This window comes from Pinus tabuliformis, chromosome 7 (genome assembly GCF_031772625.1).
Source record: "Pinus tabuliformis cultivar Carrire ecotype Pingquan chromosome 7, CPIR1, whole genome shotgun sequence".
Lineage (NCBI taxonomy): Eukaryota > Viridiplantae > Streptophyta > Pinopsida > Pinales > Pinaceae > Pinus > Pinus tabuliformis.
In genome coordinates, this window is record NC_142293.1 from 310,752,968 (window position 1) to 310,780,069 (window position 27,102).

The 27,102-nt window shown below is 41.0% G+C and overlaps 1 protein-coding gene across 3 annotated transcripts in view; it reads right to left on the reverse strand.

Annotated features, from left to right (window-relative positions):
* The window catches only part of LOC149247113 (protein SEMI-ROLLED LEAF 2-like), a 336,900-nt gene that overhangs the window by 279,235 nt on the left and 30,563 nt on the right, over positions 1 to 27,102 (reverse strand). For all 3 annotated transcript variants that reach the window (XM_089458129.1, XM_089458131.1, XM_089458130.1), the window contains exons 3-4: positions 11,862 to 11,936; positions 11,553 to 11,668 (exon numbers count right to left, since the gene is read on the reverse strand). In XM_089458129.1, coding sequence (XP_089314255.1) covers positions 11,553 to 11,668; positions 11,862 to 11,936 — 191 coding nt within the window. The remainder of the gene's footprint in view (positions 1 to 11,552; positions 11,669 to 11,861; positions 11,937 to 27,102) is intronic.

Sequence of the window (27,102 nt, forward strand, 5' to 3'; positions counted from 1 at the left end):
CTTGCAGATAATTGTGTGTTCTAATTACAAATTCTTCTAATTAAAATATTAAAAAAGAAAGTGTATTCTATCGATAGTGTTCTAATGGCTCCAACTACGACCATATAATTTCATAGTAAGGTTATATGTTTTGGTTGTAGCTAATGGCATGAAGGAAAAATATAGAAGAATGTCAAATTTATGAAAAGGAATAATGCCAATTCAAATTTCTTTTTGTTAAAATGCAATTCCCATAACTAAAATGATCATAATGGTTCGCCTTAAGATTAGCTCATAAAATTTATTAGAATATATCTCTATATCTCTATTTAGTAATGCTCAGTCTTTTAGATGTTTCTATTCTTATTCTTTTAGCAGTTTCTTAGATGAAACTGTTTGTTCGATATTCTACATAGAAACCTGATGTTTCTATTCTTGTAAATATCTTTGTATTATCATTGAGCTGTTTGCTCCATGTGAATTAATTTCATTGAACATTCTTTTATGGTATCAGAGCACAGGGATTTTTTTTCGAAATAATTTTTCATAGCTTGAAAAATTCAGGAGTTCATTTCGAAACTGCTCTCAGGGTCTGTAGATTTCTTGATCAGCTATCCTCTTCATTTCTTTCTAAGGTCGAGCCCTCTGTAAGCCAGGTAGCCTTCACTGAGTCTTAGCTTCGGCTTTGCTCATTGTGATAAAAGCTTACAGTCGTCAATCTCGATACAGAAAGGGATCCTGAAATTCTCTTGAAATTAAATCCGGCATTTTGAAATCTGGGGGCAGCAGTCGATTTATCGGTTGAACAGGTTATCTGTTTTTTTGAAGTCTTGTTTATTTTTTGTGGCCCGTGAAATCTCAGTATTCAACCCCAGAATTCAGTATTCAGTATTCACGATATCTGCAATCGCACACATATCCGGGTAATTTTTCGTGGGAGCGGGATTCAATTCCGGTTATTTTCGTCAAAATCGTGGCCAGGTATCTCTGCGTGCTTCCGGTTATTTTCGTCAAAGTCGTGGCCAGGTATCTCTGCGTGCTTCCGGTTATTTTCGTCAAAGTTATTTTCGTCAAAGTCGTGGCCACTGTGGATACATCTGCGGGTTATCTCTGCGTGCTTCACATCTCGTCTTGCCATAACTCATTGTAAAGCATAGCTGAGACGAAGACGTGAAGACGTGAAGACGTGGGTCAGTTCCCTTGGTTAGATCCGCGTATTTCACTTTGTCTGCCGGTGGGTCCATGTTTATTGGCGTCTTGTAAAACCGTGAAACCTTAGAACTTAAGACGTGAACCTGTTAAGAAGCCGTGGGTCCGTTTCTTTGGTTCGATCTGCGTTTTTAATTCTGTCTGCCGGCAGTTGTTTTTTTCTTCATAGTGATTCTGACAGCCTCCATTATAACTCAGATTTAAAGAAAAATTATCTTTTTATAGCAGCAGTCAGACCTCTGGACATTGCAGCAGTCAGTATTGCTAATTTTTAGACAGGGAAAATTTTTTTTGCTGGGTAATTTTTTCCAGAACAGCATCTGTTTTGGTTTACATCAGGATAAACAGGCAGCCAAATTTTTTTTGAGCATCAGTGTTCTGTATTTTATTTAAGAAAATGGCCACGCTCACCAATCTGATGTTAGAAGGAAATCAACGCTTTAATGGCAGCAACTATAACATTTGGAAACAAAGACTGCTGACCATTTTTTAGTACAGGCGTCTTGATCAACTCATTTTGGGCAAAGAGCTTCGTCCAGGTACAGCCGGGACCGATCAAGATAAATTTGATGATCGAAATCGAGAGGCTGTTATGCTTCTCAAGCTCTCTGTCGCTGATGATCAGTTACCACAGATCCCTTCTGGCAAGACAGCTGCTGAAATCTGGCAACAGTTGAAAGAATTGCATGAGACATCTGATAAAAGCAGAGCTTTTTTTCTCAAAAATTAGTTGTTCTCCATCATGATGGATGAACATATGTCTTTACAGGAACATCTCAACAAAATTAAAGACATTCGAGATCAGCTCGACGCCATTGGTCGGACCATGGAGGAAGAAGATATGGTAGTCATTACCCTGAAGAGTCTACCAAAATCTTATGAACACTTCATTGAAACACTCAACATTACAAACACAAATGTTGATCTGAAGTTTTCAGATTTATGTACCAAACTTCTGCAGCAAGATAGGTGGAAACAGCAGTTTGGTAGTGGTACTTCATCAGTGCCCTTGGAAAATGCATTTGCTGCAAAATATCAGTCCTCTCAATCTTTTCAGCAGAGAGGATCATCTCAGTCTTTTGATCCTAACAGGAAGAAAAGTGTACAGTGTAATTACTGTCACAAGTTCGGTCACATGAAGAAAGACTGCAGGCAGAGGATTGCTGCTGAACAAAAGAAACAGGGAGGGTCACATCCGACAGCGAATGTTGCAGAACATTCCGAGCAGACAGATTCTGCCTTTTACGCCTTTATGGCTAAAAGGTCTTCAGAACATGTTCCTTCCTCTGCATGGTACATTGATTCTGGTGCATCACGCCACTTCTCTCACAGGCGTGACTGGTTTATTGACTTTTCACCTTTCAGTGATTCAGTTGTATTTGGTGGAGGTGAAAAGTACACTGTTGCTGGCAGGGGTACAGTTCAAATTCAGTTTGGTGGACGCACGCTCATATTTCTAAATGTATACTATGTTCCTGGTATGGAGATTAATCTGCTCTCTGTCAGTCAGATTATGAGGAATTCTCCTCAGCTTGATGTTGTGTTCAGTGCACACAAGTGTTCCATCATTGACAGGGAGACCAGTCTGACAGTTGCTACTGGCCTCGAGGACCATGGTCTATACAGGCTACTTGACACCGGTGACTTTCCAGAAGTGGCACTAGCAGCTCGTGTCTCTCCCATCAGTACTCTATGGCATCAGCGATATGGGCATCTCAATATGCAGTATCTCTCTCAGCTCTCTCGGGAGGGACTTGTGTCAGGATTACCTGATATTCAGACTCAGCAGTTGGGGGTATGCAGCGCCTGCCAAGCGGGAAAGCAACATCGGTCGTCATTCAAAAATGGAGAATCTTGGCGCACATCCCAGGTACTTCAGTTACTTCATGCTGATATTTGTGGTCCTATGAATACAGCTTCTATAACTGCTTGCAAATACTTTTTACTTATTGTAGATGACTTCAGTCGAAAGATGTGGGTGTATTTTTTAAAAAATAAATCTGATGCTCTTAGTACCTTTCAGAAGTTTAAAACTTTAGTTGAAAACGAATCTGGTTGTAATATCATGACCCTTAGGACCGACAATGGGGGGGAATTTTGTTCCTCAGCTTTTGCCAACTTCTGTGATATTCATGGCATCAAACGTCAATTCACCACACCTTACACTCCCCAGCAGAACAGTGTTGTCGAGCGTCGCAATCGCACGGTTGTTGAAATGGCTCGTTCCATGTTACAACACCGGAGTGTTCCAAACAAATTCTGGGCTGAAGCAGTATTTACTGCTGTTTACCTTCTTAACCGATCCCCTACTCAGGCTGTTAAAGGGAAGACTCCTGAAGAAGTGTGGTCTGGTCGTAAGCCTAAGATCAGTCATCTCAAAGTTTTTGGCTCAGTTGCATATGTTTGGATTCCATCTGCTAAGCGATCTAAGTTGGATTCCAAAAGTCAGAAACTCATGATGACAGGTTACAGTGATCATCACAAGGCTTATAGGCTGATAGATATAGCCACTGGTCGACTTAGCTTCAGTCGAGATGTAGTATTTGATGAAGAGAGAGGATTCTTTCAGTCTTCTTCTTCTGAGCAGCGTTCTGAGGATCCGCCTCACAGTGTTCTTCTTCCAGTCAGTCCATCTGATGGGAGGGATGATGTAGCATCAAGATTTGATACTACTATATCTGAGCTTCCTCCAGAAGCTAATCCCCCTCTTGCTGTCCCTATTGCTCTTGAGCCTGCTTCTCTTCCTCCTGATATTGGTCCCTCTAATCCTGATATTGGTTCTTCTTCTCTTCGGCCAAAATGGTGGGCTAAAACCATAGGTGATCTCCGGGATGATGAGCTCCTTGAAGGTAGAACTTCTAGGCATAAGAACAGACAACAGTCTACAGTCAATTTTGCTCTTATGGCTAACCTTCACAGTACTTTTGAGCCTCAAACATATTCAGAAGCTAAGGGTATATCTGAGTGGGAACAGGCTATGGAAGCAGAATTTCAGAGTCTTCAGAAGAATCACACATGGACTCTTTCTGATCTTCCCGCAGACAAAAAACCCATAGGCTGCAAATGGGTGTATAAAGTCAAATACAAAGCTGATGGAACCTTAGACAAGTATAAAGCTCGGCTTGTGGCTCGAGGATTTTCACAGCAGGAAGGCATCGACTATGAGGAGACTTTTGCTCCTACAACCAAGATGAGTACTATCAGGCTTGTGCTTGCCCTAGCAGCTCAGTTCAATTGGAAAGTTCATCAGATGGATGTAAAAAGTGCTTTCCTAAATGGTGATCTCCAAGAAGAAGTCTACATGACGCAGCCTCCAGGATTCAAGGTTGCTGGTCAAGAACAGAAAGTGTGTCGGTTAGTTAAAGCAATCTATGGATTGAAACAAGCTCCTCGGGCTTGGTACATAAAAATTGATCAGTATCTGACAGATCAGGGTTTTCAGAGGAGTCCATCTGATGCAAACCTGTATATCAAGCATACTGATGATGATATCTTGTTTGTAGTTGTCTATGTGGATGATCTTATCATTACTGGCAGCTCTGCACATTTGATCCATGGGATCAAACAAGATCTATGCAGAACTTTTGAGATGACAGACTTGGGACTTCTTCATTACTGTCTGGGGGTTGAAGTGTGGCAGACTGAAAATCAGATCTTTCTTTCTCAGTCCAAGTATGCCAAAAATCTTGTGGAAAGGTTCAGAATGCAGGATTGCAAACCGGCCACGACTCCTATGGAACCAGGGCTCAAACTTTCAGCACAGTCATCCTCTCCTCTTGTGGATGAAACTTTATTCAGGCAATTAGTGGGCAGTCTCATCTATCTTACTGCTACCAGACCCGACATCAGTTTTGCAGTAAGCTACATTTCTCGCTTTATGTCAGCTCCTAAAGCTGATCATTGGATAGCAGCAAAGCGGGTGCTACGATATGTGCGTGGTACTTCTGATTATGGCCTCTTATATACTCACAGCTCCACTCCTATTCTCAGTGGCTACACTGACTCTGACTGGGCCGGTTCGGTTGATGACCGTAAATCTACAGCTGGGTATGTGTTTAGTCTAGGATCTGAAGCTGTTACTTGGACTAGTAAGAAGCAACAGGTTGTGGCTCTCTCCTCAACAGAAGCAGAGTATCGGGGAGCAGTTAAGGCCGCCTGTGAGGCAGTTTGGCTTCGTCGTATGCTTGCAGATATGCATGTTTTTCAGACAGGGCCTACTTCTTTGTTTTGTGATAATCAGGGAGTGCTCAAACTTGCCAAGAATCCTGTCTTTCATGAACGAACAAAGCATGTGGAAACTCACTGCCACTACATTCGACAGCTGGTTGAAGACGGCTCAGTTCAGTTGCACTATGTTCCCACCACAGAGCAGCCCGCCGATATTTTTACCAAGCCTCTTGGTCCTGATAAATTTGTAAAATTTCGCGGGTCTATTGGTGTTGTAAATAGATTGAGCATTAAGGGAGGGTATTAGAATATATCTCTATATCTCTATTTAGTAATGCTCAGTCTTTTAGATGTTTCTATTCTTATTCTTTTAGCAGTTTCTTAGATGAAACTGTTTGTTCGATATTCTACATAGAAACCTGATGTTTCTATTCTTGTAAATATCTTTGTATTATCATTGAGCTGTTTGCTCCATGTGAATTAATTTCATTGAACATTCTTTTAAAATTTTATCCCTACATATGATCAATATCACAAACCGGTTTCAATCTTAAGTCAACAATTATGCAAATATATAAAAGATATAGATCTCATGGAATCTTAATTATGTTATAATTTGTGTTATAATTTGTGTTATACTTTGTTCTATAAATTGAATAATAGAGTTTGCTAGGATTCATATCCCAAAATAAAAGGGGCAGTTTTATAATAACTATAAACGGTTGGTTGTTAACTAAATTTTTGTTAAAATGCAATTCCCATAACTAAAACGATCATAATGGTTCACCCTAAGATTAGCTCATAATACTTTATCCCACATATGATCAATATTACAAACCGGTGTCAATCTTAAGTCAACAATTATGCAAATATATAAAAGATATAGATCTCATGGAATCTTAATTATGTTATACTTTGTTCTATAAATTGAATAATAGAGTTTGGCAGGATTCATATCCCAAAATAAAAAGGGCAGTTTTATAATAACTATAAACGGTTGGTTGTAAACTGATTCATGTTAAAAACAACTAAATTAATTTTGATTAAAGTTGATACTTTGATCCATTGAATGAAAATAGTATAAAATTTTACTTTGGTAAAGCAAACTTCCACCTTACAAATGCTTGAGCAAATCCAGCAAACCCAATGCTAATAAAGTGAGTGAGTACAGCGAGTGATTGTGTTAAGATTAATTGCATTTTGTATACTTATACATTATTCTTTGTTTTGTTGCAACCAATGTTTTCTTATTAACTAAATATTTATTTATTTTTATTTTAAAAGGACATTTGTCAAATCCACATTGAGCATGAACGAAATCACACATCGCCCTCATACTGGGCTATAAAATGCACCTCTTGAAGCAACAATTATGTGTCGAGTCACCTCCAAACAACACATGACATTTCTAACTTCATCCATAGTACCACTAGGGTAAAGCAAGTTCCAACTTCCAACTTCCCAACCTCAGTCAGTGGACTCAGACTTCAGTGATTGGTCAGTAGTGGAATGCGCTTGATCGGCAGTCACGGGTGATTCCTGTTGAAATTTCTAAGTATTACCCGTTAGAAATTTTATTTGTATTCCCTGGTTTCTTTCGCCTCCTTGTTTAATTACTAACAAGTTATTTAATCATATAAACACTGAAATAAACACAATACAATCTCATCCATCTACAGATCAACAACTGAAAGAAATGAACAAACACACAAGGGCCACCGTTATTTTTGGACAATCGTCCCTGAAAAAACCCAACTTGGGAAAACCGGTGCAGCAGTTCTGAGGGTTTTATTATTAAGCAGCTTTGAATGAGAACACTAGGTGCCAAACTGGCTCACCCAACAGAGATAAAAAAATATGGCAGTAATACCTCTCTTCGAAAGAAAATATTCTGAAAGTCTGCTCCACAAAACCCTCTCCAACCCACTCTGAAGCATTGCGTCAACCCTCCTGGCCTCTGCGTCAGCCTGAAACCCTTTGCATCAGCCCTCTGAGGCTCTGCGCAACCTCTCCGACCCTCTGCGTCAACCTGAAACCCTTTGCATCAGCCCTCTGAGGCTCTGCGCAACCTCTCCGACCCTCTGTGTCACTTCTGCAACCTCTACGTGGATGACGCAAGCCCTTCTGGCCTCTGCGCAGTCACTGTTGGCCTCTATGTGGCACCCTCAGGCTCTGCGTCTGCCTCTTTGCCTCTGCACTAGTCTTCCGGCACTATCTCTGCCTCTTTGCCTCGTACTCACTGCCCCTCGCCGTAAATTTATCACTGGTTCGATTTCTCTTAGCAAACCCCGCTTCATAAAATCGAACCAACTTATCACTTTGGTGTATCTCCAACTGACCCTAAAGCCTCCTCTTATACTTTTTTTGTTGATTCTTCAACGACCAAGATTACATCTCTAATCAATGGCTAAGATTATATTTGGCTTGATCCATGTCATTTAGAACCTTCTAACCCAGTTTTATATTATTACCCATTAACATTTTTATTTTCCTAAGTTTAGACTTAGGAACCCATTAAATATATTAATTATTTTAATATCTCCTTCACCGGGCAGAATTTCCCCAAACCACTTCTGGGTCTTGGAGATCTCATGTGCTTTAGCCTCTCCACCAATTTTCATGGCTAGATCACATCCGATGCTACCCCAAATCAACACTCCCTCTTAGCGAGGAATGTGCTCTAGTAATACTCCTCCACTGAGCATCACCCTGATCATACGGCACCGGTACCTGTGTTGATGCTAAGCCTTCCTACCCAACATCCTCTGCACTGTTCCATCTTGTACTGCTGCCCATGGCCCTACCACTACCACTGCTACATCTGTACGACAGCTCCCTCTGCATCCATGTTGCTACTGGCCCTTCCTCCCAACACTACATCTGCACTGCAATCCTCTCTCATGATGTTGCATCATGTTGCCCATAGCACTAACAATATAGTCCCCATGTTGTTATTATTATGCCCCAAAGTAGCTCCCGAATCTACCAAAGCAGCAAACTTCCTTCCAAGCACGGTCACCTACACAACATATGGCTAAAGCCTTTTCATCTTGCGAGGATCTCATTCCATGCTTCCTTCTCACTTTCATGATCTTCTTAATCACATCCTCAATCGTGCACTCGGTTAGTTTGTGTAGCATCGACGAGTGTTCTAGTCTCAGGTGGTGTTTATGAGGCTAGAAACACAGATGGATTAATTATCTCCAATACCCAACAAAAGTTTTTAAGGAAAATTGTCTTAATTAGATTTAATTAGCCAGTTTAATTATTTTTTAAGTCTCTAACTTAGGAAAAGTGGTTAACTAATCAGAATTAATTAAGACCTATTTTGCAAGGGAGCGCTCCCCGCCCCCTCGATCCCGCTCCCAATCTAGCGCGAGAGCGACTCGGGAGCGGGTCGGTAGCGCGCTCCCTAAAAAAAAATTCGCTCCCTGCCTTTTCGGGAGCGTTTTGCCTTTTTTGCAATTTTTTTTTTTGTAGTAATGTTCGAAATGCATTTTTTTTTAAAGAAACAAATAATTTTTGAGTGGGGCAGCTTAATGATCAAGTCTAGGCCCTAGTATTGATATGCTATTCATGGTAATGTTAAATTCTTAAAGTAAAAGTGACATTTTCCTTAATCTTCATTTTCATCCTTTTACTTAAAATTTTAACATTACCATGAAATGACTCAGGATGTTTGACAGTGGTTTCGGCCTCATTGGATTTCATATGGAGAAAGTAGAATTTTATATTTAATTCAAAATCCAGCAGACTTATCAGTTTTTCAGGATTTCAGGATTGGGGGATTCTAATGTTTCCATTGAATTTTGTCATGTATTAGGGTATGGAACTCGTATTTAATCAAGAGCACAAATCCCTCTATGTACCTTGATGTTAGTGACATTGTTTGTCGAACTCCTCTATCATGACCCTCCTAAAAATGTACGCATCACTCAAACAAAATCTTGACTTGACATGGTATGCTTTTTCTATCTTATGTTAATGCTTAGAGGGTGATATTAATGACAAAGATCCCTATACAGATACAAAGGTAATGACAAAGATACCTCTGGATATTAATGCTTAGAGGGTGATATTAATGACAAAGAACCTGATTTTCCAACAAGACTAAAAAATTAGACATTGCTCGTGGTGGCAAGAGGCCCAAGCATAAGAAATAGATAATAGATTTACTTCTCTTTTCTGGTTTCTAGTAGCTTTTATAACTATTGACTCTTTCATATTTATTATAATATTTTTTTAAACAATATCTGACAATTTAAGTTTGAAGTTGGCAATTATAACTCATTAGTAATGAATTATGAATATGATGCTTCATGAAAGTTGAAAGTTGTTTCATTTCATTTTATAACATTTCATTTCATGTTAGATATTATTTGTTGTAATGGTTACACTTAGCTTACAAGTACAACTTTGGTGATCAATGATGATAAATGTTATATATTGAATTTTGAAAGCTTGAAACTTTAAGATTGATGAATCATGAGACTCAATATGTTGTATGTTACTATGTTACTAACTTGCGGACGTGGTAGATGAAGATTATAACTTCTCGATGATTGTTGTTATATGGTTCAATCTATGTTTTTTTTGTTTTTTATATCTATTCATTATTTTACATGTTTTTGCTGACATATATGTATCAAAATATAAAAAATATATATATTATATAAAAAACGCTCCGGGATTCGCTCCCAAACCGGGAGCTTCTGAAAATGTCGCTCTCGCTCCCGTTTTCCCTCCCGCTCCCCGCTTTCGCTCCCCTCCCAAGTAACATTGATTGAGACAAACTGATTTCTCACTAAGTCATGGCGTGTATGTCTTTCCTTCATTCCATTACATGCTTACTATGTCCCAGCCATCTTTTCCATTTTTCTTTTTCTTGTGCCTCCATAGATTTTTATCATTCTTTCATCTGCATCAACCTCTTAGGGTAATTTTTCGGGCCCTGATTCAAAGATGAGAATATAAGGTGTCAATCCCAATGACAAATGACAATCAACCCAAAGAATGGATGTGGATAATAAGGGAAACGAGGAATGTGTCAAGTATGGATTACCTTGGGCTATCTACTTCAATCAATGTCTCTTATTCGTGTCCCTCTTAAAGGAAAGACCTCAAGGGAAGTCACACTAGACTAGGGGAAAAGGATAACCTCCCAGGTGAACCATGGGAACAAAAGTATAAACAAGAGCTATCAATCATCCAAATTGGCATGTGTTCCATATTAGTATGCCCCAAAACATTAAAAGAAATCACATGGTCACCAAAATGGTTAGTGCACCTTCCAATAGATAAACCTTCCTTCAAGAAGGATGCCAGATGGGAGAGAGAATTGACCAGAGCATAGGTGAAGAGCTCTGATGTAAAGCTATCTGTGGGCCATCATAAGGCTGCTGGCTGGCTGGCTGAACAAATGAGGAGAAATATTTTCTCCCATGAGTTACCCACTTTTGGTGGGTAACATGCCTCCATCCCCCAAGAGTATCACGAAAAGCATTCTTAAAAATTAAATTTCTACCCTGCTAGTTAAGAGAGAATGTCAAGTTACCCTAAGAAAAAGCCCCACAAACCATCTAGCATTCGACTGCACCAAATGTATCCCACATTGCCTATGAAAACTCACAAGGAAATCCATCTATACCTAGAGACACCATTCTTCATAGAGGAAAGAGCTACAAAGAGTTCCTCCTTAGAAAGCACAGCATCCAGCCAATCTTGATACACAACGCCAACCAATTTGGGGATTACACAGCCACATTGCCTATGAAAACTCACAAGGAAATTCATCTATACCTAGAGACAGCATTCTTCATAGAGGAAAGAGCTACAAGGAGTTCCTCCTTAGAAAGCACAGCACCCAGCCAATCTTGATCCACCACACCAACCAATTTGGGGATTACACAGTAACAGGCTCCCAAAGCAGTTTTTTTAAAGCTCGATTAGAGCTAGATTCCAAAGCAGTCTTTGTAAAGCTCAGTTAAACCTAGATGATAGTACAGAAATTTCGAAGAAATAATTATAATGACTTATTAGAAACATGATCATAGAAAAAACAATATACACACACACACACACACACAAGTGATAATACATCAAAGTAATTTTCAGGAGCCAATAAAGCTTGTTGCCAACCTCAAACTAATACTATATAATTAACTATAGTTAGTACAATTGGATTTCAAAATACTTACATTTGGTCCTTGCATGATGAAAGTAGCTTGCTATATGCAGTCATGATAACACCGACAGATCCAAAGTGCTCGTTGCGCAATTCCTTGTAACCCCTTTGCTCCAAAAGGTTTGCAATCTGAAATTAAGACAACAGGGGATGTGTAACAAATGCAGATAGAATGTGTTGTTAGCTAGCAGATAATACAACAGTGTCTGCAGTCCCTGAGAAGGGGAGCCCTAACTGTAGATACTAGAGATTTCAACTATAAAAAAACCAAGACTTCAACTACTAAAATAATGAAGACCTAGGAACGGATAGCATGAAAAACCTTTGGTATTCGCAATGGATTCTTTGCTGCATATTCAGAGAGCTTAACAATCTTACGCTCATTTGGTAGTTCATCCTGCATAAGGAGTCATGACAACAAATTAAGCTCAGAAATATGCATATGACACCATAATATGAATATCAGAATTCCAGTAAATTAAGTCAGGAAAAAATAAGTTTTAATATTCTTGTACTGATTTCCAAGAATATATAGTTTGTGCAGACTTTATTGACACTTCCATGAGTATTGTTCAATTCCTTTAGTGTAAATTGTAACTGCATATTATCATCACCTCAATCTAGAAAAAATGTGAACTTGAGGATCTACCTATGCAAGTGCATGTGGAATAAAGAATGTTGTTGAAGTTCTGAGACTCCATGCTATCAATGCATTAGTTGCTTATAGTCTCTCAAAAGCTGTCATGCAATCTTCAGACCCGAGAGTCTGCCAGATGCAGTCAAGGTAGTTTCCAATTTCTATGAGGGAAACATTCATTCCTAAGGGGAAATGTGTCCAGAATGCATGGCACCTGGCAATACATCCCCCTCACATAAATTGAAGAGTCCATGCGTATTGCACACACTACATGGCATGATAACTTGAATTCTACACAAAGAACATTTATCCTTGAGTTGAGACTACTTACAAACTTATAAAAGGTTAAAAGATAATTATTTGAGAATTGAGTTATGAACATTTGATATTGCTTTCCCTTTTAGGAAGGTATTTTTGAGTTTTCTGTTTTTTTAAATGTTCATTATATTATTCCAAGAAAAAATAAACAATATGTACAAATATAGCATTTTACAAAAAGCAGGTGGCAAGTGATAATAAATAACAAAGGTCACCACCATATGTCCAAAGCAGGTATAAGAGACTTCTCAAGCATCCAAAGTGCAATAATCTAAGGCATACTTTGTGGTAGTTGTCACCGTCTAAAAATGCAAGATTCATTTCGCTTTTTCATGGGCTTCCCTCTCTCACCAGCAGAGAAAGGGATCCTTGTAGTTCAGTGGCAGTTATAGGTTGTGAGAAAGACTTGGAGGTTACGCCCCTTGTTCTATTTGTACATATTTTTTTATTCTAAGAAAATAAAACAACACGTACAAATACAGCATTTTACAAAAAATGGGTGGCAAGTGATAATAAATAACGAAGGTAACAGCCATAAGTCAAAAGCAGGTATAAGAGACCTCTCAAACATCAAAGTGCAATAATCTATGGCATACTTTGTGGTAGTTGTTACTATTACCCACCAAAAGCTGGTGACCCCATAGGAGATTTTTTTCTCCCACACTTTGCATCCAGCCGTCCAGCCAGCAGCCCTTAACAGCCAACATTAGCTTATGACATGCCATTTTATCTCCGCCACCTACATCAGTCATATGCCTTCTTCACCCATCCGGCAAGAGCACATGGACGAAGGTGGGCTTTCGATCAAAAGTTACTTTATTCATTTTGCAATCAGGTGTTTATGCTTGTTTGTATTTTGGCTTTTGATATGGATTATGGGGTGACCTGGAAGAAGGAGGGTTTTGGCTGTGATCTTGTTCCCTCACCTTAAATGGAGGGTTAATCTTCGACCCTAGTCGAATGGGACCTTCCTAATGACCCAAGGGGTATAGGATGGGCACTACTTGGGAAGCCTCGATTGAGATAGTGTGTTCCATCTATCCCTATTCCATACTTACCACTTTCCATCTTACATTACAAGCCCTTATTCCACCTCCATTCTTTAGGTTCAACTAATCATTGGTTCTCTGGGATTTGGCACCCATACATCCTCATACCTGGGTAGGGCCCAAAACCTTGCCCTGAGAGGTTGATGCAGCTAAAAGAAAGAGAAAAAGCATATAATAGCCACAAGCAAAATAAAAGAAAGAATATCAAAATGCAAAAGATGGTCATGACATACACATTAGCATGTGGGCAAAAACGTAACATGAGCTCTACCTCACTCATTATGGCCATCACCCAATTCCTGAGCACCATATTGCTCCTATACATCGTGAAAGGAACCTTGCATGTCCCAATCCCAATGGGCAATGAGTTGCCTCATCATTAAGGGGTATACAACTATTATACATCATACAAAGCAAGCTCTAACCCCTTGAGTTATGAGCAATAATACAAAGAAAAACCAAGCAAAAGTAAAAGGCACACAAAATGGGTGGAAAAACAAAGGTCGGGTTGGTAGCTCATGCATCCATGATTGGACGCTCCCCGCATCTATACACTTACGATGTGGATCCCCATCATGTTGGTCCCTTTAACAATGGCACTTGGCCATGAAGTCTTCTCCCCTCTGTTACCATCATTGTTCACATAACACCTATTGATTAAAGGGTAGACTAAGGAAATGTTACTTCCCCTTGGGGGCTGGAAACAACTAAAGGGGTTGTCCTTTAGCCACTCCTACCTAGGGAGGAGACACCATTGCAAGTTCAAAGCCCCAAATTTTGGAAGGGAAGCCTTATTTGAAGTGTTAAATAGCCCTTTACATTCAATCTTGGTTCACTTAGATGCAAAAATGATTATTGTACCTAATGACTAGTTGCTTGCACTAGACTTTATGTTGTGATTGTCAAGTGGTTCCACAACCATGACCTAGGCACCTCACCCACAGGTACCCAGGCCTCTAGAGAAGCATATTGAGACCCACAGGTACCCAGGCCTCTAGAGGAGCATATTGACACCCACAAGTGAAGCGTTGACAGTCATGGGACTCCAAGTAGCAACAGAGCATCACACACACCCTTGGGCACCTCCAGCACCCAAAGCATTTTGGCACTTTGCCTTACATTTGATGACCTTTTGGGATGATGCACCTAGACCCGTCATGCCCCCAGGCAACCTTAGCAATTTGTAAGGGATGGCAACTGACCCAAGGCTCAGATGAGGATGGTCTCACCCCTTGAGACATGAGAGGGCTAGCACCACCTTGGCGTGGCCCTCGCATCGAAGGGTCCCGATTAGGGACAGGGGGAGCAGGGAAAGAAGAAGAAGGACCTGTCAAAGGTCAAGTGCTTCAGATGTGGTGAGCTTGGCCACTACAACACCCAATGTCCTCTCAAGAAGAAGGAAAAGGAGGAGAAGCAAGACCAGCAGGCAGCATCAGTAGAGATTGATAGGCTGTACTCCAGGCTGGAGGAAGCCTTCACCGTGTTTGTTGACATAACCCCAAGAGTAAAGTGGGGTGACCTCGTATTGTAGCCTCAAAGTGCTACGGATGGGCAGGATTCTTGAGGAGGTCCACCTCTTGAATCAGTACCTTGCTACGGGAGCCCACAGTATTCAGTAGCAGGATGGATCAGTGGCAGTAGATGCAATCAGATGCCAAAGTGATAGATGTAGAGTCTAGTTGCATGTCAGATGTTGGGGAGTGCAGTGCAGAGTTGGCAGCAATGCAATTGGCACAGTGCAGAGTCAATAGCGGAGCAGATAAGTGACAGTGCAGATACTAGCAGCAGTCAGAGACTCAGGTGACAGATGCATCATACTGATCACAGTTGATTCAGTATTTAGGATGCTTTTTAGTTGCAGATGTTGCAGTTGCAGCAGCAGCAAATGGAGAGGGAGTGACAATGTAGATGCAGTGTTGGCCGCAGTTTTGCAGGGTCAGCAGCAGCACAGATGCAACACATATCAGAGTTGTGCAATAGTTGGTGGGCAGCAGCAGCCAAACATCAGCAACATGACAAGAGATGATGCAGAGACAGGGTGTTGCTACAGGGGGCAACAACACTAGAACGTGTTCCTCACTAAGAGGAAGGGTTAGTTTTTATAGCATCGGATGTCTTCTAGCTGGTGGAGACGTTAGAATACATGTATTCTCCAATACCCAGAAATCGTTTCTGGAAATTCCACCTAGAGACTACTTAATTAGATTTATTAGTCAGTTTTTAATATTTCCTAAGTTTCAACTTAGGAAATATGATTAATTAATCAGAATTAATTAAGTCATGGTGAGAATGTTCTAGAAAAATACAAGGATCTATTTCTAGTTAATCCTAGCCATTTATTAAGATTTAATCGTGGTCGTTGAAGTCTCAACAAAGGATTATAAGAAGAAGTCGATGGGGCTTGGAGAAGATACACCAACTCAGTTGAGCATTCGATTTTGCTAGGAAATTGATCTCCAGAGTAGTAGCATTCACTTGCCGGAGGTGATTCAGTGAGATTGAAGCAATGAGAGAGGGGCAGAGATAGTGAGGCCAGAAGAAGCTTTTCCAGTTTTGGCGAGTACATTGTAGAGAGGCGGTGATTGCCACAAAGAGGCAACACAAAGCTCTCTTGGGGAGATTTTCGTTTTGCTGGGGAGAAGGAAAAATTATGAGCCAGAAGCTGGGCAGAGTGTCCAGAGGCAAAGAGTATCAGTTTCCCAGACAACAGCTGATGAGACAGTGACAGGAGACGCAGTTCTGAACTTGTGCGACGCAGTAACTGCATAGGTTGATGCAGTGACTGCGCAGAGGGCGCAAGGAGCAGCTCAATTCGAGCTAAGGTCAATGTTGGATCGCCTGTGGAGTGAGAAATTTTTCCCACTAGTTATTATTGCCAGTTATTTATCTGTTTGGATTGCTAGTTTAAGCATCCATAGATTGTACTCATATTTTCACTACTGCATAATATCAAAACCTCGGTTGCTGCCCCACGAGGCTTTGGATTGACGGTGAATGGGTGCGTTGTTAAGGCACTCCTTGCGATAGGTCACCGGTTCAAATCCCCCGTGGGTACTTAGGTTAGTCTAATAGATACAAAAAAAAAAACCTCGGTTGCTGCACCGGTTTTCCCGAGTTGGGTTTTTCCAGGGACTTAGTCCAAAAATGACGATGTCATATTGTATGTGCGCATCTATTTCTTCCAGCGTTTTTATTTCTTCTGCAGTATTTGTTTTGTGAAGGTTGCAATGTATTTGTTTCAACATTTGCGGTAGCACACAGCAAATAATTTGTTTAATTAAATTAACAAATAGAAGAAATAACATCAGTTGCTGCAATAGGATTCGGGGTTAGCCGAATTTTCACACAGTATCAGAGCGCAGATTGTAAGCCAAAGAGCTCAGTAGCAGAAGGGAAGAGGAATTTCGTTGCTCTGTGTAAGCAGCAGTTCGAAACCCTCAGAGGCAGCATAGTTTCTTGGCCAGGAGGGTCAATTTCTTGAGGAAAAATCGATTTCTCTAAGAGAGCGATAGATAAATCGGATTTCTTCGATTCGAGGATTACAAGAGGCAGAGGGAGCAGCGATTATTTTCCTTACAGAGCATATCTCTCGTTGGACACAGTGTTTTGCAGCAGTTGCTAGTGCAAAATAGCGTCAGGAGGAAGAAAGAGCACACATTGAGGGAATTTTCCTCAAGGGAATCTAGCTTCAGAAGTTCAATTTTCTCTTGCAGATCAGCATTCGTTGTGAGCAGATTTACTCACTCAAGCAGGGAGTGCGTAGAGCCTAATAGTAGCTGAGCAGAAGGGAAGAGGAGGATTTCGACTTATCTTGCTGAGATGGCCACTGCCGGACTACGAGATCAAGACAGGTTGGACAGTGCTTCCAACTATGTCATCTAGAAGACAAGGATGTCCTTCCTTCTAGATGAATATGGCCTAAAGCCATTTATAGATGCAGTGGTAGCTATCCCCACGAATGTAGATCAACTGAAGGAATACTGAAAGGAGATGGCGAGGGCAGAGAGGTTGATTCTTGATGGTGTTCAAGATCACATTGTATCACACATAGCAAGCCACAGAACAACCAAGGAGATGTTGGATACATGTTCCACGCTATACTAAGGCACTTCCAAGCAGCAGAAGATGTACTTGGAGGAAAATCTGAGATGCACCAGGATGCAGAAGGGGGAATGCATAGACCCCTACCTCACCAGGATTCAGGAGATCTGGGATCAGTTGTCAGTTGTTGGAGCAGCACCTCAAGCCACAAAGCTAGTACGATTGGCACTCAACAGTGTCTCCGAGGAGTGGTAGGTATTCGTCCAAAGCATTTTGGGCAGAGAAACCTTGCCAAAGTGGGACAAGATGTGGGCCGATTTGCAGCAGGAGGAGTTGAGGCGAGACTTAGTGAAGAGCTCCATCAGTGGCAGCAGCAGCAAGTCGAAGCAAGTGAAGGAGGAGGAGAATGTGGCTCTCGCATCAAAGGGTCCCAGTCAAGGACAAGGGGAGCAGCAAAAGAAGAAGAAGAACCTGTCAAAGGTCAAGTGTTTTAGATGTGGTGAGCTTGGCCACTACGACACCCAGTGTCCTCTCAGAAAGAAGGAAAAGGAGGAGAAGCAGGACCAGCGGGCAGCATCAACGGAGATCCATAGGTTGTCCTCCAGGCTGGAGGAAGACTTCGCCATGTTTGCTGGCATACCCTCATGAGTAAAGTTGTGTGACTTGGTATTGTAGCCTCAGAGGGATACAAATGGGCAGGATTCTTGAGGAGGTCCACCTCTTGAATCAGTACATTGCTACGAGAGCCCACAATATTCAGTAGCAGGATGGATCAGTGGCAGTAGATGCAATTAGATGCCAAAGTGACAGATGCAGAGTCTAGTTGCATGTCAGATGTTGGGGAGCGCAATGCAGAGTCGACAACAATGCAATTGGCACAGTGCAGAGTCAGTAGTAGCGCAGATGCCTCGGTGACAGCACAGATACTAGCAGCAGTCAGAGACTCGAAAGATAGATGCATCATATTAATCACAGTTGATTCAGTATTTAGGATGCTTTTCAGTTGCAAATGTTGCAGTTGCAGCAGCAGCAAATGGAGAGGGAGTGGCAATGCAAATGCAGTGTTGGCAGCAGTTTTGCAATGTTAGCAGCAGCACAGATGCAACACATATCAGAGTTGCGCAGTAGTTGGTGGGCAGCAGTAGCCAGACATCAACAGCGTGACAAGAGATGATGCAGAGACAGGATGTTGCTACAGGGGGCAACAACACTAGAACACGTTCCTTGCTAAGAGAGAGGGTTAGTTTTTGTAGCATCGGATGTGTTCTAGCCACGAGATTTGGTGGAGGCTAGAATACATGTATTCCCCAATACCCAGAAATCGTTTCTATAAATTCCACCTAGAGACTACTTAATTAGATTTATTAGTCAATTTTTAATATTTCCTAAGTATAAACTTAGGAAATATGATTAATTAATCAAAATTAATTAAGTCATGGTGAGAATGTTCTAGAAAAATACAAGGATCGATTTCTAGTTAATCCTAGACATCGATTAAGATTTAATCGTGGTCGTTGAAGTCTCAACGAAGGATTATAAGACGAAGTTGATGTGGCTTGGAGAAGATACACCAACTCAGTTGAGCATTCGATTTCGCTGGGAAATCGATCTCCAGAGTAGCAGCATTCACTTGCCAAGGTGATTTAGTGAGATCGAAGCAGTGAGAGAGGGGCAAAGATAGTGAGGCCGGAAGAAGCTTTTCCAATTTCGGTGAGTACATTGCAAAGAGGCAGTGATTGCCACAGAGAGGCAACACAAAGCTCTCTTGGGGAGATTTTCGTTTTGCTGGGGAGAAGGAGAAATTATGAGCCAGAAGCTCGGCAGAGTGTCCAGACGCAAAAAGTATCAATTTCCCAGACAACAGTTGACGAGACAGTGACAGGAGACACAGTTCCGAACTTGTGCGACGCAGTAACTACATAGGCTGACGCAGTGACTGCGTAGAGGGCGCAAGGAGCAGCTCAATTCGAGCTAAGGTCAATGTTGGATCGCCTGTGGAGTGAGAAATTTTTCCCACTAGTTATTATTGACAGTTATTTCTCTATTTGAATTGCTAGTTTAAGCATCCATAGATTGTATTCATATTTTCACTACTGCATAATATCAAAACCCTTTATTGTTGCACCGGTTTTCCCGAGTTGGGTTTTTCCGGGGACTTAGTCCAAAAATGACGGTGTCATATTGTATGTGTGCATCTATTTCAATTTTCTTCCAGCGTTTTTATTTCTTCTGCAATATTTGTTTTGTGAAGGTTGCAGTGTATTTGTTTCGACATTTGCAGTAGCACACAGCAAATAATTTGTTGAATTAAATTAACAAATAGAAGAAATAACATCAGTTGTTGCAATAGGATTCGGGGTTAGCCGAATTTTCACACTTGGAAGCCCTCAACATTGGAGCAGAGACTGACACTATGACCATTCGGAGCCTGATGACTAGTTGCTTGCACTAGACTTTATGTTGTGATTGTCAAGTGGTTCCACGGCCATGACCTAAGCACCTCATCCACAGGTACCCAGGCCTCTAGAGGAGCATATTGACACCCACAGGTGAAGTGTTGAGAGCCATGGGACTCCAAGCAACAACGAAGCATCGCACACACCCTTGGGCACCTCCAGCACCCAAAGCATTCTAGCACTTTGTGAAAATTCCAAGACTCGAAGGAACCCCTACTGCAACAAATCTGAATCTACTTCACCTACTTGATTTTTAAATTACATTTATCAAGTTATTCTTTTGAATACTAAATCAAATTACTTCTGCAACCTACACTAATTAAATATTTGATCTCATGAAACAGAAAACAGAGCAAAGAACAAGATGCATAGGACACTTGTTTTTGGACACAATAGTCCCCGGAAAAACCCAATGCGGGAAAATCAGTGCAACAGCTCTGAGGGTTTATTATTATGCAAGAGAAATATCTGAATACAAATCTAGGATGCTCATCTAGCAATCATTTACAAAGAAATACTAGCAGAAAATCTGAGTGAGTTTTACCTCACTTCACCCCACAGAATTCCAGCTGATCTGGCACAAGACTGGCTAACCCCGGCTATTTTTGCATTGGCTCTGCGTCAACCTTTGCTTCACCTTCTCTGCCCTTTGTGTCAGCGCTCTCAGCAGTTCTGGCAATTCCCGGCAGTTCCCGTTGTTCCAACAATTCTGGATTCTGCCTGACAAGCAACTTTTTTGCTCTGCGCAGGCCCTTCTGGCTCTACGTCAAGACTGCGTGGGGGCCCAGATTGGCCCAGCGTCAGCTCTCCCGGCCACTGCGCTGCCTCTCTGCAAGCTCTCTCCACCTCTCTGTCTATATTCTCTGGAAAGTCCTTCCAGATTCTCACTGCCCCTCAGCTACAAGATCTCCTTAAACGATTTTCCTCCTGAGAACTTCTCACTTCAGAAAATTGATTTCCTCAAACTCTCTGTGTGTGTTTCCAAATGAACCCCAAGCCTCCATTTTATACTTTTCCTGTTGAGTCTTCAACGGTCGAGATTAAGTCTCTAATCAACGACTAAGATTAAAACATGACTTGATCCGCCTTCTAGATCATTCTCACCCATATTTTGATTAATACCCATTAATATTTTAATTTCCCTAAGTTTAGACTTAGGAACCCCATTAAAAATATTAATTATTTTAATAAAATACAATCCGAGTGGAATTTCACCAAACGGTTTCTGGTTCTTTAGAACTCATGTGCCTTAGCCTCTCCACCAATTTTCAAGGCTAGAGCACTTCCGATGCTACCAAAAACTAACACACTTTGCCTTACATTTGATGACCTTTTGGGACGATGCACCTAGACCCAGCGTGCCCCCAACCGGACTTAGCACTTTGCGAGGGATGGCAGCTAACCCAAGGCCCAAATGAGGATGGTCTCATGCCTTGAAGACATGGGATGGTTTGCACCACCTTGGAAGCCCTCAACGTTGAAGCAGAAACTGACACTATGACCATTTGGAGACCCATGAGACCACTTTTGTTGCCCCAAGTTGGATTTTGGGGTCCACAAAGGAGTGTTAATAGAGACCCGCGGGTCAACCCTCATGGGATGATATTTGGAGGCTTCTACACCTCAACACATGCCACATACAGCTCAACACATGGATGACATCAACATTTTTAGCCCTATGGCTCACACATGTTGGCTAATCACTTGCTTTTTTGACTTGGCTAGTTGGGGTTAGCTTGCAACCCAAGGTTCTATTGTGATTTTACTTGATATTTAGGGGCTTTTGGGGTAATTAAATATTATGCCTCCTCATATAAATAGGAGGGATCATTTTGTAAATCATCATCACTTGGACTTCTGAATTCGGCCTCTTGTTCTAATGGGAAAGATGTGATCTATGGAGCAAAATTTGTCTTGAGCATTTGTTCTTGTCTTTGGAGAAGTCACTTTGGATCGATAATTGGATTGTTTCATGCATATTGTCTTGTAAGTGCCATGTTTATTGCAAATTTCTGATTTCATGTCTAATGTATGGAATGAATTAATGATCTAGGTTAAATTTGTGCCCTAATTTTGTTGAATATCAATTGAATGGAAACTAGGTCATATTATTGCATGCATTACTCATAGTATGATATGTGAATGGCAATCCCCTTGGTGATCTCATGTTAGCTCTCCCAAGTGATCTTTGATCCCCCACAAAGGTGATAGTTAGGGTTTTGATGCTAGGGCATCAAAATATCCTTACTCCCTTGCAAGATCAAATCAATTTTAAGGAGACAGACTCCATTGGCCCTAGGACTAGGCATGGCCTTCCTTGTAATCAACTCAACTTTTTATCCATTAACTTTCTCTTTCTCTCTCAACCTAATCTGGCCCCTTCAAGGCCAAGCAGCCAAGCCAGGGCTTGGTGAAAATTCAGAGGGAAGAGGAATTTTCGATGTTGGAGAATCTAAACATCAAGAGGATAGTGGTTGCCACAAAATCCTTCCTTTTGGTAAGCAATCACTTCAATCTCATCCACAATTTCCTTTGCCCTAGTTGTTTGCCCTAGGGTAAAACCTAGTTTGATTTTAGCTTCAACTTAGGGGCCTTTTGAGGGTTTCATGTGCCTTTTCCTTGTTGAAACACATTGTAGGAAACCCTTTCTCCTTACCTTCACCTTTGGCAGCTGGCCATCCCAACCCTCAACCTACAAATCAAGCCCTAAGTCTTGTGACTCACAAATTTGGCATCTCCAGGGAAAGTGAATTGCCTTCGTTTGGTGTTAGGAACCCTGTACTTAAGTTGAGCCTTTCCCATTGAAAGCCTATTGGTCATCCTATACTTTCATACCTCGATATCTCTTATAGGTGACCCCATACTAGGACTCCTCCCATTCGTGAAAGTCCATAAAGAATAGGGGGTTTTGACTGTGGTGACAGTGGGGCATTACCCCGTTGTTGTCACTTGGTCTAGTTATAGCCTTGTAGGGTATCACTCTCTAGGCCTGCTAGATTTTGTGGCAACAATTACCCTCTAAAAATGCAAGGTCATTTCGTTTCTTCATGGACTTCCCTCTCTCACCAACAAAGCAAGGGATCCCTGTAGTTCAATGGCAGTTATAGGTTGCAAGAAAGACGTATGCCCCTTGCTCTATCTTTCCCAAGAATCATTCATCATCTAGTGTGCCAAGGAATATGGTTGGCTTGTTGGAAGATGTCTAGAGGTGCATTACACCAAGGGATACCATTTAGTCACACTTGCCATAGTTGTGGCAAGATTACACATGTTGCATCATTGATGGAAAGCCTTATTCCCAAGTCAAGCCAAGACCTATGATGGAGGATGTGAGTGGTAAGGGAGCTTTCAAACATCATTTTGTGAGGTAGTGGTTAAACAAAGCCATTGAAGATGAGCACCTTAGCCCAAGAAAGGATATATGCCAAGCTATGGGGTCAAACAAGTTGAAGAATCTAGGGCATCTAGCTTAGGATGAGATTCTTCTGACAATAATAACAATTTGTGAAGTAATTTTTATTTTTCTTATTGGCACAATCTTCTCTTATTATTATTAGTGTGTGTTCTTCTTACTTCATCAAATAATTACCAAAACACAAGAGACAAGAACAAAAGATGTTGGCTTTCAGCGAGGGAAAAACCTCTCTCCTAGAGAGGAAAACCCTTTTGCAAATTTCTCTTATTGAAGCGTCAATTGACAGATTCCAAACCCTAGACCCTTAACCAATAGATCCTCCAAGCACAAGACACAATCTCTCTTTCTTTGTCCTTCAATTGATGCCTTCTTCTAGGTTGCACCTTGATCTCTTCCTTCACACTTCTTCCGCAACTGCAGAAACCCTAGGTCTCCTTAGAGACCTCTTCTTTGGTGTCCTTCTTTCCTTCTCTACCTCGCTTGGCAATTTTCCTTCTCCTTGATACTTAGGCTAGAGAATGAGGCCTTTCTTGAGGTATGTCCTTGAGGTTATAGGTTGATCCTCTTAACCCTTACTATTGCTCTGATTTCTTCGCACGTGTGGCTGATCTAGGGCCTGAAATAAACCCTTTCACTTGCTCCTTTCCTTCGCTAGGTGTGGGACCTCCTTCACTTGAGATGGAGGCCTATTTGGAGCCTCTTTTCCACCCAATCGAAACTTCTTGTAGAGTTGCAATTCCTGACTTGTTGCAATAGCAAAATTTCCTCTCTTACCTTCGTATGTGTGACAGAAAAGAGCCCTAAAACAGCCCTCCCAAACTCGGTTTCTCTTGCTTCTTCGTTGCCCTAGGATCATCTTTATGCCCCTTTTTTGCACCTCTTTCTCATACTCTCTTCTTCGTTGATTTCAGAAATTAGTGATCCTTTTGTGAGGTTGAACTACCCTATATATAGGAGTATGTCCCTCCTTTTAGGCCGACTTGAAGAGGAGACTTGTCCTTCTGCTTTGGGGGATTACTTTTGACATATATCTTTGAATAATTAGATAGGTTACATAGTGTAGCATGCCCACATGGGTCTTCAACAATTACATTGACTCTTTGACTTCCCTAGAAGCACTCAAATATGTGCTTGACCTACCAAATGAGCAAGAAACTCATTTTTACAATTTACAAAAATAATGTTTCTTTTTCTTTTACAAGTACAAAGATCAAAATTACATTTATAAAGATCAAACCTAGTTACACTTTCTTCAACAAAACATAGAATATAGGAGAAATTCCCTTTTCAAGAAGATAGTTTGGCTATGTTGAAGTCAATAAAACACCTGCATGGACAAGCTTTCACACATTTGGAGGCATATTTCACCTTTTGAGCTATATGGGAGCAAGGATACATTGTCAAGCCTTTTATATATATTTGGAGGCAAACTCTTTGCATGAAGAGGTACCACGTGACATGATCAAACAACATCCCCCACGCCCCTAACGAAAGGGCACTTGCTTATGAAGATGACAAATGGCACTATGAACCAATTTTATGCATTCAAAGAAAAAAGGAGCAAAATGCCCCACATGGAGGAACTAGAGAGCATGACATGTGACAAGGAAGAAGGCTAGAAGAAATGCCCTTGTTTGGATGATGCCATCTGTTGGTATGTACACCTGTATGATCAAAAGAATCCACTTGATGAAGAAGCGCTCTATTCCTAGGATGAAAAAGAATGACATTTATGGCTTAAATCATGGATCTACCCCATTAATGAAGGCATTATGGGGCAAGGCAAATCTCACTCAAATGGCATTAAACCCATGCTAAAGGGTCATTATGGTACAATTCACATGGATGAAGAAATGATTCACATATTTGGAGGAGTTACTTCAACAAGTGCACACATGTTATCTTATGATTAAACCAAACCCTAAAAAGCACTCAAAAGAGAAGAACCCTACTTCTAGTGTCTTAGCTCTCATTTATTATTATTTTAGAGATTCATTTGCTAGAGGCATATTTGAAAGTTTGGGAGTTTCCCTCTAAGCTTAGTTGAAGATCTTTAAGAGGAAAAAATTAATATGCATTTCATCGTAAGGTTCTTCATCTTTATTTCATTTTTCTTGGGTTGCTTTGATGGTTCGAAATTACTTGTACAAATCTGCAAGTGAAATCCTTGAAGAAGGGCAAGTTTGCTTCCAAAAATAGACATTAGGGTCGAGGTGTGTAAAATTTCCTTAAATTGCAGCAACTAGAATTTATTCTTCTAACCGATTAGCAGTTTATTTGTTTTACAACAAATAACAAATAAATCACATTGCAATTCTTCACAATAAAAATATGTTGCGGAAGTAAATCAAGAACTGAGAAATAGATGCACACACATAAAAATCAACACAATTATGTTGGACTGAAAAGTCCCCGTAAAAAGCATGAAGGGAAAACCGATGCAGCAGATGAGGGCTTATTTTATTATTATACATCAAATTTGGGAGTACTATAATCTGGATGCCTAACTGACAATCCTCTGGCAACTATACTGGCAAAATAAACTGGATAAGATTTTCTCCCTCTGCAATCAATCTCGGCCTCCTCTAGCATGCTCGAACCCCACACTGGCAAATTCACACTCTACCTGGAATTCGCATTGCTAGATTCACACATCTCCGAATTTGCCTCCAACTGGGTCGTCTAGCCTCCCACTGCCTCTGGAAAATATTCACTTTACTTTTTGGAATTTGATCTGGCCTCTAGCAACTCGCACTCCTGGATTGTCTAACTCGCACTACCTATATGGCCCTTTCTACAGAATTGTTTGACCTCCCTTTTCATGCCTCTCTGGCACTGGAAACCACTGGTAAATTCTCCAGAATCCTACTCCCAAATTATCTGTTGCTCCCTCTCTGTTGCTCTCCCTCTGGCTCGAATTGCGCCCTCACTAAATCTGCGAACTGGGTAGCTCAATCTACCAAGATGACTGATGCTCTCGCAACTGTATCTCTCTCCATCCTTTCACGCTGCTTTTATAATCTCTCGTTGAGACTTCAACGGCCAAGATTGAATCTCCATCAACAGCCAAGATTAAATTTCCATCAATGGCTAAGATCAATTAGACTTCATCAATAGAAGTCTCTAGAGCAATCTCAAACATCCTTAATTAATTAACTTTAATTTACCACTTTTCCTAAGTTAGACTTAGAAATATTTTAATTATGGCAAATTAATTTAATTAAGGTAAATATTCACTCTACCTTCTGGAATTTGATCTGGCCTCCTGCAACTTGCACTGTTGGATTGTCTAACTCGCAGTACCTATATAGCCCTTTCTACAGAATTGTTTGACCTCCCTTTTCATGCCTCTCTGGCACTGGAAAACCACTGGTAAATTCTCCGGAATCCTGCTCCCAAATTATCTGTTGCTCGCTCTCTGTTGCTCTCCCTCTGGCTCGAATTGCGCCCTCACTGAATCTGCGCACTGGGTTAGCTCGATCTGCCAAGATGACTGATGCTCTCGCAACTGTATCTCTCTCCATCCCTTCAAGCTGCTCTTATAATCTCTCGTTGAGACTTCAACGGCCAAGATTAAATCTCCATCAATGGCTAAGATCAATTAGACTTCATCAATAGAAGTCTCTAGAGCAATCTCAAACATCCTT